Source organism: Ruditapes philippinarum, unplaced genomic scaffold, assembly GCF_026571515.1.
Source record: "Ruditapes philippinarum isolate M1 unplaced genomic scaffold, ASM2657151v2 ctg3017_1_1_1_1, whole genome shotgun sequence".
In the NCBI taxonomy this organism is placed as follows: Eukaryota; Metazoa; Mollusca; class Bivalvia; order Venerida; family Veneridae; genus Ruditapes; species Ruditapes philippinarum.
The window spans coordinates 54,041-68,565 of NW_026854419.1; the positions used below are offsets into that span (position 1 = coordinate 54,041).

A 14,525-nucleotide genomic window follows, 5' to 3' on the forward strand; every position below is an offset into this window, starting at 1 on the left:
CCTTGCTTCTTGACTCTGCATTTCACATGTAAGACTGTCCATTGCATCTTGTTGGACCAAAATTCCTTTTGTGAGAAATACTCAAATATTTTTTTAGCACTCTGACTAATACATATATTAAATGTGAAATAAAGCATGCATGAGGGCATTGTCATTTGAAGTTTATTTTACACACTCATTTTCCAGTAGTTCACACCTATTCAAACATTTTGATTTATACTTAACCTGAAAATAAAAAAAAATATACTTAACCTCAAAAAAAAAAAATTGTTTAATTGGGGGTGTAATTTCCTGCGAATTTATTCCAGATCAAGGAAGATTGGGCATATGGGCATTAGATGGAGATCCCACTCATACAGGGTTGTTAAAGTACGCTCTCACAGAGGAGAATTTCGAACATACTCTAGTCATATTAGTAGCCTCTATGGCTTGTCCATGGGCTATTTTGGATTCTATAGAGAAATGGGTATCAGTGCTACGTCAGCATATAGACAGGTTGAAAATATCACCAGAAGATCGTAGGGATTATGAACAAAGTTGTAAGTATTATGTTTGTTGAAAATGTTCATATTATAATTTTATATACACACTTTCACGTTTTTTGTTTTTATATGCCCGAAAGGGCATATTATGTTATACCCCCTGGCGTCCGTCTGTCTGTCTGTCTGTCTGTCCGTCCGTACGTCCGTCCGTCCGTCCGTTAGCAATTTGGTTTCCGGAGCATAACTTAAGTTCCATTTGGCCCACAATGTTCAAACTTCATAGGATGATTGTCCATATTGGGTAGAAGACCCCTATTGATTTTGGGGTCAAAAGGTCAAAGGTCAAGGTCACTATGACCTTTAAACTGAAAACAGTTTCCGGAGCATAACTTAAGTTCCATTCGACCAACAATGATCAAACTTCATAGGATGATTGTCCATATAAGGTAGAAGACCCCTATTGATTTTGGGGTCACAAGGTCTAAGGTCAAGGTCGTTATTACCTTGATACTTAAAACAGTTTCCGGAGCATAACTTAAGTTCCAATGGACCCACAATGTTCAAACTTCATAGGATGATTGTCCATAGTGGGTAAAAGACTCCTTTTGATTTTTGGGTCAAAAGGTCAAAGGTCAAGGTCACTATGACCTTAAAACTGAAAACAGTTTCCGGAGCATAACTTAAGTTCCATTCGACCAACAATGTTCAAACTTCATAGGATGATTGTCCATATTGGGCAAAAGACCCCTATTGATTTTGGGGTCACAAGGTCAAAGGTCAAGGTCACTATTACCTTGATACTGAAAACAGTTTCCGGAGCATAACTTAAGTTCCAATTGACCCACAGTGTTCAAACTTCATAGGATGATTGTCCATATTGGGAAGAAGACCCCTATTGATTTTGGGGTCACAAGGTCAAAGGTCAAGGTCACTATTACATTGATACTGGAAACAGTTTCCAGAGCATAACTTAAGTTCCATTTGGCCCACAGTGTTCAAACTTCATAGGATGATTGTCCATATTAGGTAGAAGACCCCTATTGATTTTGGGGTCAAAAGGTCAAGGGTCAAGGTCACTATATCCTATAAACTGAAAACAGTTTCTGGAGCATAACTTAAGTTCCATTTGGCCCACAATATTCAAACTTCATAGGATGATTGTCCATATTGGGTAGAAGACCCCTATTGATTTTGGGGTCACTAGGTCAAAGGTCAAGGTCACAATTACCTTAAAACCAAAAACAGTTTCCGGGGCATAACGTAAGTTCCATTTGGCCCACAATATTCAAACTTCGTAGGATGATTTTGTCCATATTGGGTAGAAGACCCCTATTGATTTTGGGGTCACAAGGTCAAGGTCAATGTCACTTTTACCTTAATACTGAAAACAGTTTCTAGAGCATAATTAAAGTTCCAATTGGCCAACAATATTCAAACTTCTTAGGATGATTGTCCATATAAGGTAGAAGACCCCTATTGATTTTGGGGTCAAAAGGTCAAAGGTTAAGGTCATTATTAATAACTTGAGTATTAATCAACCTACAGCTGTAAAATTTTATAGGATGAACAGCTAATTCCCATGTCTTATAAATGCTTCATCCTTATTAAAAAAAAAACACTTTCGGGCATATAATGCTCCGCCTAGCGGTGCTCTTGTTTATATTTTTGGCCATGATATCTGTTTTTATTGTCAAGTTATTATGAAGTCATTGATGGAATGAAATCACTCTTGAAATAGGAGTAATTAACTAGCAAGGAAAATATATCATTTACTACCTTCTCATATAAATGAAAGTGATTATACAAGATATAATGTTTCAAGTATCTAAACTATAAGTTTTAAGTTAATCTTGAACTACATGTAGTATTAAGACTGTCTTTGCTTTTTAGACATGATATAACCCTGAAAGTAAAGTAGCCTTATTACTTCCATATCATAATCATGATAGGAAAACCAATTGAAATTGATTTAAATGAAATTATTTCTTAAGTTGTTTGAACTACTCCAGAAATTTTAAGAGATTGAATTTTCTAAGCAATTGAGATGTGTACCAGTAAGTAAATTACTTCATCTAGAAAGCTTTAAAGTTTAAAAGTCACCATGTGCCTTAAATTAATATTTGTTTTTATTCGGCACATACAAATTCACTATGCATTTATTAGGCTTTTTAGTTAGAACAAAGTTCAGCTTAACTAATTTTAATCAGTGTTTGTTAAAGCAGCAGCCTCCAGATTCATGCTAATTTTCATGAAAATTTTGAAAATATATTTAAAAGAAATATATATTGTGAAGTAACCAAAAGAAAGCAATATACACATTATAAAGAGCACCCACAACCCACATAACTTAACAAAATGTGGTCAAAATGTTCAAAATAACCTTTACTATATTAGTCACACAATAGAAATATGGTTATAAATAGTGAAAAATTGATTGTTAATCTCACATAGCATGAAAAATATACTTAATCTTGAATCTTGTTATTTTTCCTAAAATCTTAGTACATTTTACACAGAGTTTGATTGTATTGAAATATTTTGGCATATCTGGAGGCAAGCAGCGTATTTATAATCATGATGAGATCATTTATTGACCAGTGTATTATTACTATTTTGACAGTAATAAGATTCTACCAGGAGTATGTTGAACCAGATGAGAACAGTACAGTAAGTCAAGCACCTTTACGGCGAGATGTCAACCCTCTACATCCGCAAGCTCCGACCGGAGAGGATGATAAAGTCTTGTTACCTCTTGGTGAAAATATTCTAGCACAAAATTTAGGAATACCAATTATAGTTGTATTAACAAAGGTAACTTTTCACTCTTGTTTAATTTAAACTTATATATATTAGCTTTATTATGCTGAAAGTTATGGACTCCTTCTTATGGAAAAAATTTAGTCTATTAAAGTATTTTCTCTGTTAGTACTTGTATCTGATATTATATATTCTAAAAATTTTAATTTTGAGGATTCATGATTGTGCATTAAATGGTGGTGCATCTTTAAATCTTCAAGTAACTTCCTTGATGTCACTGTCCAAGTCCCATAACTCTAACATTGATTTTGACAGAATTATGGCCTTTTTAAAAATGTTTTTAACTTAAAAATCCTACATCATCTGGGCTCTTGTTTTACTTCTACAGTATCCAGGCTTGTTTTTACTATCAAGCGCTGAGAATAGTTGAGCACGCTGTCCTACCAAGAGCTCTCGTTTCTTTTTGTATATTGCTGGTTTATGTAAAGTTGATTTTTATCTTATTCTCTAGATTTGAGCCATGTCACGACAAAACCAACATAATGGGTTTGCGACCAGCATGGATCCAGACCAGCCTGCGCATCCGCGCAGTCTGATCAGGATCCATGCTGTTCGCTATCAGTTTCTCTACATGTTATTGGGTTTGTAAGCGAACAGCATGGATCCTGATCAGACTGCGCAGATGTGCAGGCTGGTCTGGATACATGCTGGTCGCAAACACACTATGTTGGTTTTGTCCTGACGCGGCTCAATTTTGATTTTTAATTTCAGGCAGATGCAATCTCGACTTTAGAAAAAGAAAATGATTTTAGAGAAGAACATTTCGATTTTATTCAAATGCATATAAGAAACTTCTGTTTGCATTGTATCCTTTATTATTGTACGCAAGATCAAAGATAAATTAAAATTCCTTAAGGGCTAGCTGCGATGGTAAAGCATATAGTACAGCATTGAACCAGGTCAGCGCACACATTTCTACATGAGGCTATGTGTTAAATGTTATTGACTATATAATTTTAGCATATAGACATTGAGATCCAGTAAATTAAAAATGGACGATTCCAGAATCAAAGCAAGACTAGTCAATTACACAAATTCCGAGGCATATATATGTTATCATTAGTGAAAGTGTAATTGGTCAAACAAGCTTGAATATTTTTGTTTTATTGTGATATCCGACTTGTTTATAATGAAATATATTCATTTAGATGGCAGATGTTGGTTATTGAACTTATTTAGTTGTAATTATTTAGTTTCTTTTGAAGTATACATTTTATTCTGTTAGCAGTATGATTATCTTAATTAGAAATAGATGTTTAGGCTTCTTGGAAATGACATTTTCTATCCTTTATTTCATGCCACATATTTCATTTCTTGTCATTTTCAATTTTTGGTTGAAAAGTTTAATATGCAAATGATGCATTTGAATTCCATTTTAATATTTTCAAATTCAGTTTTGTTGTTTGTTTTGAAGAGTTTTCTGTTTAACAGATTTTTTTTGTGGGAACATACAGTGTAGAAAGGTATAAATTCAAATTTCACAAAGTGCATTAAAAACAACAAACATGCTATTTTCAATTTTGTATGTGCAATATAGTGGAGAATGACATCATTTCTCTGTTAAAGTATTGAGTTAACTTAGGTAATTAGATGAGCTGTATAATACTGCTTTGTTCTGTTGCACAACAAACTAGATTAATCAATATAAATACATTTCACAAAACAAGGTGCAAAAAACAGATACAGGTGTTGTGTAGCAATTCAATATCAATTAACATTGTTTGGATTGTATGTATTTAGCCATGTGAGAGGGAGGGAAACCGATTCATGTGTTCAAATTGCACATTGTTACAACAGTTTTCCTTAACGGATCGACAGATGGTGCTGCATTGTTTTATACGTCAGTAAAGGAAGAAAAGAATTGTGACTTACTACATAAATATTTATTACATAGAATCTATGGCTTTCCTTTTACAATGCCTGCATATGTTGTTGAAAAAGACAGCGTGTTCATGTAAGTATTATATAGCAGCTGATGAATTATTGAGACCTGTTAGTAAGTCTGAGATATTAGACTTGGGCAAAAAATTTCCAATAACCAATTCAATTAATCCATCAATTGGGTGTAAAACGCGAATGATTAAAGTAAAAGTATATGGTTAACCCTTCATGAACAAGTAAAAAAGTTATTCAAACACGTAAGACTGAAACAACTCATTATATGTTACAATGATTTAACTATTTTAAAGAATAGAAAAATTCAGCATACTCAGATGGTGTGGGTTATTTCGAGAATATATTTTTGATCAATAAGTAAGAACTGCAAAGTTGAAAATTGAAAGAAAACTTAAGATTGTTGTACACTTTGCCAGAAGGAAGCAAATGTGTAGTGTATTGTAATGAAGGCACTGAATAAAATTATAACTGAATAGACTATGTGTAATGATATTATGATCTATGTTAAAGATATTATTTAAGATTAACTTGTATATTGCTCAAGGGTTATATGTCTGCCCACTTGGCTCAATAGGGATTAGGGAATGCATCACATTTGTAATACAAGAGTTACTGGTTTGATCCTCTGTGAGGCAAAATTTCTCCAACCCTGACGATTTATCTGTGACTGAGACTCATGGTCATTTGCCTCCTGCCGCTGATTCAGAAATCATGTGCGAGTAGTAGATGGTCACTTGAAGAAACAATATTTACAATTATCCAGGAGAGCGAGTTAGGTGGATTTGGAATGAGTGAAGAGATATGACCAGAATTGCATAATATCTGCTGAAATCCATTCAAAGATTACATCTACAGATTTAAAAGCAATGAAGGATTATGTCTTTAGATTTATCAATTATTTGCTTTGCTATATAAAATAACTTCACTATACAATGTCATGGTTTAATTTCAGACCAACAGGCTGGGATAATGATAAAAAGATAGCTATATTACATGAAAACTTACAGAATATAAAACCAGAAGAATCATTTGAAGATGTTATATCAAAACCTATCACGAGGAAGGTAAGCTTATCTTACTGTCACATTTGTTGCTGAATAAAGCTGCATTTGTAAAGCACATTAAAAGGTTTTTAGCATTGAAAACTGAAGGTTAAAGATGATGAAAATAAGTGTAGTGATAGTGTTTCATCAATTGATATTTTATTTCAAAATATCTTCCTTATTTAATTCAAGACATAGCAATAATCATGAGGTGCTGTCAAGTTAAAGACGTAATAAAACTATTTATATATAGCCCTTGTCTTATAAACGTAGTAGACTTAGAACCAAGAATAAATAGCCAGCAGTCTTTTTACAAATTAAAAAAGTAAAAACAGAAATGTATATATTAATTTCTTGTTCATGTCCAAGTTGAAGCCAATTTCTATGGACATAGAATATGCAGTCATAGGAACTCTTATACAAAAATAAGCAAATTTCTTCCAGATTCTTGTACATAAAATATTACAGGTTTGTCTATGTTTGATTCTTGTCCTTGTCTGAGTTACAGTCCCTTTGAGATGATTTTAAGCTCTATCCATCATATGTGCGTTACAATTGATTTTTAATGATTTTCTTTGTTATAATTATTCAGCCAGTACAGAGAGATGCGGAGGTGACAGTAGAAGATGTTCAAGTGTTCCTCATGAAACAACAGTCATATTTAAGTAAAGCACCATCACCAGGTGCTGCTGGGGTACGTCATTAAATCTTTAGGTCACCAGGAGTGCTGATAATTCTAGCCATATGCAGCTAGCTACATGTACATAGCTACACCAGCAAATGCTTACCTTGCAGTTGAACTAAACGTTTACACAGTTAATTGTCCAATTTAAGTAATTGATGTTGAATTCTTTTTATCCTGTCAATAGACTATTGCATTAGCAATGAACTGTGTCTGTAACCTGAATTCAGCATGGTTATATATTTGACATTAAGATTATTTTAGATTTATATACCCTACATAGTATTCAATTGCTTGTCATGTTAGGGAGTCATGTCCCGCAAGACATAACGTTTGCTTTACCATCTTAGTAACTAGACAGTAACCATTTAACGTTACTAACTTAAAAGATCAGTAGAAATATCAAATTGAAAATAAATTTTAAGCCGCATATGAATGGAGATAGATAAAAAATAAACTGTTGTTACAGTAAAATATTACATTGAAATAGTGTTCAGTTCTAGGTAAATGCCTGTGTTCATAATATCATTTTATAAATTAAGAATTGAGGTTTAATTATAAAGTGTGAATTTTACAGGAGTCTCCCTCAAAACCATCGGGATCGACGCCGAAAGCTTCACCGGGTTTACAGAAAGCTGCTTCTACACCAAACCCTTCTATGGTCTCTCCCAAGAAGGTAAGTTTGCCGTTAGAAAATGTCGGAATATGCTTCCATACAATTCCCTTATTGTCAGCAGCATCTTTCGTTCCTTGTTTGCTTGTGGTTACTTATACATGTATACTTGCAAAGAAAACAAATCCTGTTAGGTTTTATATTAAAGATATAGTTTTTTAATTATTTGTAAAAAAAAGAGACTGGTTCAAATTTAAGTTGATTGCAGGCTTTTGGTAGAGAAAGTTTTATAGACATTTAAACTGAATTATTTTAAGTTTAAACAAAAATTCTGTTACAACATAAGTGTTGTATGACAAAAAAAAAAGATGAGAAAATTTTTATTGGATTGTAAATCAAAGAGTATGGCTATTTAATGATTCTTCTTGAGTGACTTATTCAAGGATAAATACACATAGAAACTGACTGGCACCTGCTTGGTAATACTTTGTTTTAAGACTACATAAAATGCTAATTTCCATAATTTTATCTCAGGAATAATAAATTGTTTGATTGCATGCTTTGCTTTTATTTTTGTTATGCACATTATTTATGAAATTGTATTATATTTTGAAAATTACTTATTTTGATTTTTGTAGAAATTGGTAAGTTACCGGAATGTATTGCTTTAATCTAGCTGTTTGGCTGTTTACTTACATAAGTATTATATGCTGATCTTTTCAGAAAATGGCAAAATCTACTGTTACCTAAAATCTATTTATGTCAACAAGTTTACTTTTAGTAAAAATAGTTTAATGATTTTTTCACAATAAAATGTAAACACATATATTTTAGTTCATATTTGTGACAAAACATAACCTTAAATTATCAAATTAAAGAAGTGAAAAACATGAGATTACATTGGCAAGAGATCTGAAAAAAATTTAATACAATATTTATAGTCTTAACAGAAGTAACATTTTAAGTAAGATTTAAAGAAAAAAGTAGGTTTTGCCATTGAAATATTGTAAACTTAAGCATTATATTTCATTGAATCATGTAACTATCAGTAACTTTGACCATCTTCTATATATAGTCATATGCTTTATCATCATGATACTTCATAAATAAAAATTAGGCAGCCAGTCTGGAAATTGAGCTCTCTCATTGGTCAATTTCAAATTACAGTCAGGATTTATCCAATTAAGTGCTTGGATAATAGACTTGTCACTTGTTTTGAAATTTTATAATATATAGTGTTGGAATGCCAAGGGGAGAGTGAGAAGGCTCATATATATAGGATTATGTAATCAAAGTAGTTTAATATATGGTCTTAGAATGACCTTTTATATTACACAAGATGATATTATCTATATTGTATATTTCATGTATGATATACCAGGATGGTGGGGGATTATCTTAGAAAATGTAATGTCAAAATACTGGAATATGTTTATAAAATGTATTTGTGTATCAATTTGCTAATTTTGAAGTGAATTGGTGTTTAAATTTTAACAATAACTTGAGATTTAGTGTAGAGAAAATATATGAGCTGTGTCACGACAAAACCAACGTAATGCGTTTGCGACCAGCATGATTCCAGACCAGCCTGCGCATCAGCGCAGTCTGATAAGGATCCATGCTGTTCGCTATCATTTTCTTAACTTGTAATAGTGTTTGTAAGCGAACAGCATGGATCCTGACCAGACTGCGCGGATGCGCAGGCTGGTCTGGATCCATGCTGGTAGCAAACGCACTATGTTGGTTTTGTCATGACACGGCTCATATGTTTGTAATATTTTTAGACCTCGCAAACTAGATATAAGCTAGTGTAGATGATAAAACTTGGGTATAAAATCATTGATTTGTATCTCGATAAATATCAAAATGGAATAAATTCTTTTGTACAAAGATCTGTTTGCTTTGAACAAAAGTTATTTTGATTTTATTGTTAATTTGGTTTGCTTTGATAATAAGTGTAGTAAAAGTTTTACTGTCATAAAGAGTAATTAGTCTGTGAAATCCTCATCAATATTTGCTGATGTTCTTCTGATAAAATTTTGCTTAATAGAAGTCATATAAAATGAAATTTTGCATCTTAATTGACACTATTCTGTTCTTACTGTTTTTCTTTTGAACAGCATGACTTGTAACTTGATCTGCTAATATTTTTTTTCAGTTTCCATATGATTATTAGAGATGATAATAATATGTTACTTAGTGTAATATAAAAACTGTACTGCGTTGTTCTCATACAAAGCGCCAAATTAGCTTATAGAAGGTCTGTGGTTTTACTCAAATACTGGCTAGATACAGAAATAATGCGTGAATTTGTACCTGTACTATTCTTCCACTAGTATGGCTTGAAAGATGCCATATGAGAGTGTTTGTTTAACTTGACTGACAATGAACATAACAAAAAATTCTGGGTTTATGATTGTAAATTGATTGAATTTGCACACAAGATATGGTCATGAAAACAATTTTGCACAATAATTTTTCAGAGTGATTTGTTTCTTTAAAAAGAACCTGTGACAATTAATATGATAATTTAAAAGGATGAACCTGGTTTATTATTGAAATAATCCTGCAGATAATGTATTTGATGAAAGAATTGAAATCATAATATATTTGTATGGAATGTTTCAGATGGACAATAAGGCTGGTGGACCAAACACGAGTGAAGGAATGCTGGCCAATTTCTTCAACAGTTTACTGAACAAAAAAACTGGAGCAGCAGGCACAACCAGACCTGGTATATGTTACACCTAAATGCTAACAATAAAAATGACTAGCTTGTGTCTACATTAATGATTATAAAGCTAGGCCAGCATTTGTTCAGTCTGACAAGAATATTTACCATTGACTTCTTAATTTGATAATTGTTAATCCCTTAGTTTAATCCAATGAATGCTTGAAGTACCATGCACTTTTTAAAGAGATTTAGTGTGACTAGGCAATTTATTATGTTGTAGTGACTTAGTTAGCAATTCTATATAAATTCTATATATTTACCCCCATGGAAGCTTGAACCTGTTGTGAACAGTTTATGGCACCAGTATATAATGACACCAGTGTGTACATGCTTTCAGTTTGACCAGGCTTTTTATTGTTGGTGGCCCACCTTGAAAATACGCAATACACAGTTTCAGAAATAAATTAGTGTAAGGGTTATCAATGGACTGATCTAAAAATCCAACAGGACAGATGTGTGATAATGTGTGATAGAGGTTATGCTTTTGACAAATTTATTTTAATAAATTTGAAAAATATGGCTCTTATTCACATGCCAATAATTTGGAAAAACAATGTTTAAATAAATAACTTGCCAATTTAAACCCTAAAACTATTATTGGTTAACTGTATCTTTTTTCCTTTTAATAGATACTGCTGGGGTGCATGCAGAACTGGAAAAAATGACAAAATCCACGAAGCAGACAAAAAGAGCACATTCAGATGTGAATCCAAATGGACCAAGTTCTACATCATGATTGGTTGCTTTTAAACCATGTGACTAAATAAAGCTTCCTGATTGGTCAATCCTGTGATCATTTTTGTTTATATTTAAAGTACACCATTTTTAAATAAGAATGAGCCAAATTAAATCAGTCCCACCAGTGATTATGTGACTTGATTTTCTGCCATCTGATTGGCTCTTTCAAAATTCATGTGACAGTGCTCTCCGCCAATCAAATTTGAGGAGAATAAGGAATGTGTAGACACATCTTGTGTTCATATGATTTCAGTCTGCTGACATAAATGCAGAGAGAGAGAAAAAATATATATGTAAAAAACCAACAACATTTTTCGCTAGATAACAGTCTCTGATACAGGTTTTTATATGACAGAACAGTGTGTTGATACGTGAATTGAGTATAAGATCATATTATTGCAATAAAATTCTCATATAAACAAGTTTTTTTTCCACTGTCTTGTTTAAATGTGTGAAATCAACAGTTGAAAAATGAGAAAAAGTTAAATTAAGGTCATGTACATTGAGTATATATTATATATATATATCAACATTTAAAAACACCTGTTTTGTTTGATTTTCGTTTTTTCGCTTTATTAAAATGCATATAGAAGCCTGTTTTCTTTGTCAGTTAAAGTTATATCTAGTGAGTTGTTCAAAAAACACAAGGCAATTAAAAACATGTTTATTTTCAATTTCAATGTGGTAACATTATACATGTACGTAGAAGTGTAAATTTAAAAATTATGGGAAAAAATAGCAAAACATCTGGTATCAACTTCTTTTGATTTAGTTGTTTGCGGCTTAGACGGACAGGAGAATCGAGGAGGGAGAATTTAATATATGGGGGTGGGGGGAGTTTGAAAATAAAAAACAACTTGACTTTCCTATTTAACCTTTTTGTTTCCTTCTTTAGGCTCCAGTTGACAGGGAAGAGAAGTAAGGGGGGAAAAGATCGGATGGGAAATTTGAAATAAACATGATTTTATTTTTTTGTCAATGCCGAAGTTGTTTTTATAAAATTAATTATTATATATATGTATGTTTACCATGATATCTGACCTACCAGATATATTTGCCACAATAAAAATAGTCCATAAATTATAATACTTATATTCAATATACATGTATTGCAAAAAGAATGTGCTTTATGTTTTATAATGGAATACTGTTTCTTTTTGTATTGTTTGTTTATTTATTGCTTTGTAAGTTGGAAAGAGAATTTTGAGTTTTCATGATTAGTGTTTTATGTTGCATACTTTAGCATTGATTTGTATTTCATTCAATTTGTTATTAGATTGGCGTTTTTTTACATACAATTTTATTTATTGATGAAAATAATGTGTCCTGAAAGTCCCAGAACGTATAACGCCAAGGACCTTAACATTTCTTTATGTTACCAATAGTAATTTGGTGAACAATTTTGAATACTGACTCCTGATTGGATAACAGATTTAGGATTGACCAGTCAAATAGTTCTGTGATGAAACTAGCCTCAACGCAAAGGGACATTTTTTTTTTTAGATTTACCATTATTACCTATTGAAGTTATAAACTTTTTCTTCTTCAGTGTTTCAGATGAAGTGTTGTTAATATGACAAGATTAACATTGGTTTTAATTTGAGAATTTTTAATGAAACAAAATTTTTCAGATGTAGAGATTAGAGTGAAATACATATCGGTGCCACAGAATGTATCATACAATTAAAACATTTTTATGACCAAGATACCCATTTAGTTATTTTTCTGTTAATAAATTATAATTTTTATCATTTCTATTTATGTTAATTATGAAAAAAAGTGCTGTTTTGTTTAGTTTATGTTATTTTTATTTTTTCGTCTTTTTGAAAATGCTACCTGTCATGTTTATCCAAAAATGATGATGAAAAAAAAAATGTTTATGTTGAAAAAAATGTTAATTGCATTAAAAAAAATGTTTATGTTGAAAAAAAAAATGTTCATTGCATGAAGTTATGTTTTATAATGTACAAATTTAAATGCAGAACATATGTATGCGAGTTATGGGGATATAGATTATGGAAGGTGTGTATATGTTAATGATTTTCAGAAATAAACAAGGGGAAAAAAAACAACACAACAAGCATTGTAGATGTTCAAAGATGATTGAGGAGTTAGTCACATAGTTGAATTAAAGTGAACAAAATGCAAAGATTTAAACCTTTTTTCTTGGAATTTCCAATTGCAATATGCATACATAATGAATGTTATGGTCTATAGTAGATATAATTTTATTTTGCAGTTCTGTTAAAAACGTACATCAAGTATTCTTTTTTCTTTGACATGAAAAAAGATGATATTATGTTATATAGATTTGGCATATGGGGCAAATGTGGTTGAGTAAAACTTAATATAATTTTTTGGCCAGCTGCCAGCTTGGTAAGACTATTAGGGACTGTACCATGGTGCCTGAAAAGTTATTCTAATAGCCATCAAGTGTCTTCCGTTGCCATGGAAGACCGGAAGAAGTTGCAATATATTCTTGATTTATCCTGATTTTTTTTTAAACTTAATTAACGAAGTTAATAATAATAGAAAATTTGCTGTTACGTAGATATGTTCAAAAGACACTACCTTTTTCGTTAGTTTGAATCTCTGTAGATTAGATTTTTAGGATATAAATAGTAATCTTTTTGTGTTGGAAAAATGTTGTATTCTATAATATTTTTGACAAGATTATATAAACTAGTTTTTGCTTGAATTTGATTCCAAGTCTTTGCGTTAATTATTTTGAATTGCTGTGATATTTTAGTTATCTTGCTAGAGATTGAACTTTAAGACTTGTGTGAATTATAAGACAGATAAGATATTGAGGCATGCATGTGCTATGCATGCCGTATAGTTTCAGTAGTGAATAAATAGCAGTGTTCTAGTCCTTGGAAAGAATTTATGTAAACAATGTCCAATTTTCAATTGAAGTGTTTACCATTTTCCTATTCTAATTTGTTCTTGGCCAAAATAAAACCCCAAACAAACTTGCCATTAATTCCAATTGTTAAAAAACCCCGAAAGGATTTATATAGTGGATACGGTTTTGTGCACTGAATAATGTTATTTTGCCAAGAAAATGATAAAATTCATCTCTTTATATTTAAAAAAATAGTTTTATTTATAGAGTATATAGAAAGGAATTAAGATTTATATAATTATTAAGCTTTGACAGTGAAGAAATATGCCCTGATGTGTAAATGTGTAATGTGTAAACGTGTAATGTGTTTAATACATGTAATATGTATGACCTGTCTGAAATTCTAACTACACAAAATTTACATCATACACATTCCTTGTTTTTAATATACTCAAGAATTGTAATATTAAAAGTCTCCGTGTTAGGTTTTATGTAAAATGTTAAGTGTTAAAACATAATTTAATAAGCATTATTTTTTTCTTATTCAAAAAAGTTCATATTACATTATTCATGCTTCTGATGCAGAGGCTGGTGTTCATATCACTGTCTGTCCATCTGTCTGTGTTTCAGCCGTCTATCTGCAAGCTTTATCTCTAAAAATAAGAAGCAATAAAT

The 14,525-nt window shown here is 31.5% G+C and overlaps 1 protein-coding gene and 1 long non-coding RNA gene across 2 annotated transcripts in view; both read left to right on the forward strand.

Moving 5' to 3' along the window:
* The window catches only part of LOC132740074 (cytoplasmic dynein 1 light intermediate chain 2-like), a 17,337-nt gene extending 3,347 nt beyond the window's left edge, over positions 1-13,990 (forward strand). Inside the window, exons 4-12 of the mRNA XM_060727932.1 lie at positions 309-539; positions 3,103-3,293; positions 4,011-4,104; positions 5,118-5,253; positions 6,148-6,259; positions 6,831-6,932; positions 7,498-7,596; positions 10,162-10,267; positions 10,897-13,990. Coding sequence (XP_060583915.1) covers positions 309-539; positions 3,103-3,293; positions 4,011-4,104; positions 5,118-5,253; positions 6,148-6,259; positions 6,831-6,932; positions 7,498-7,596; positions 10,162-10,267; positions 10,897-11,003 — 1,178 coding nt within the window. The 3' untranslated portion in view covers positions 11,004-13,990. The remainder of the gene's footprint in view (positions 1-308; positions 540-3,102; positions 3,294-4,010; positions 4,105-5,117; positions 5,254-6,147; positions 6,260-6,830; positions 6,933-7,497; positions 7,597-10,161; positions 10,268-10,896) is intronic.
* On the forward strand, positions 604-1,508 carry LOC132740076 (uncharacterized). Its single transcript, XR_009627098.1, has 2 exons — positions 604-816; positions 1,107-1,508. It is a non-coding gene; the product is annotated as an uncharacterized LOC132740076 (long non-coding RNA).
* Positions 13,991-14,525: the final 535 nt, after the last annotated feature.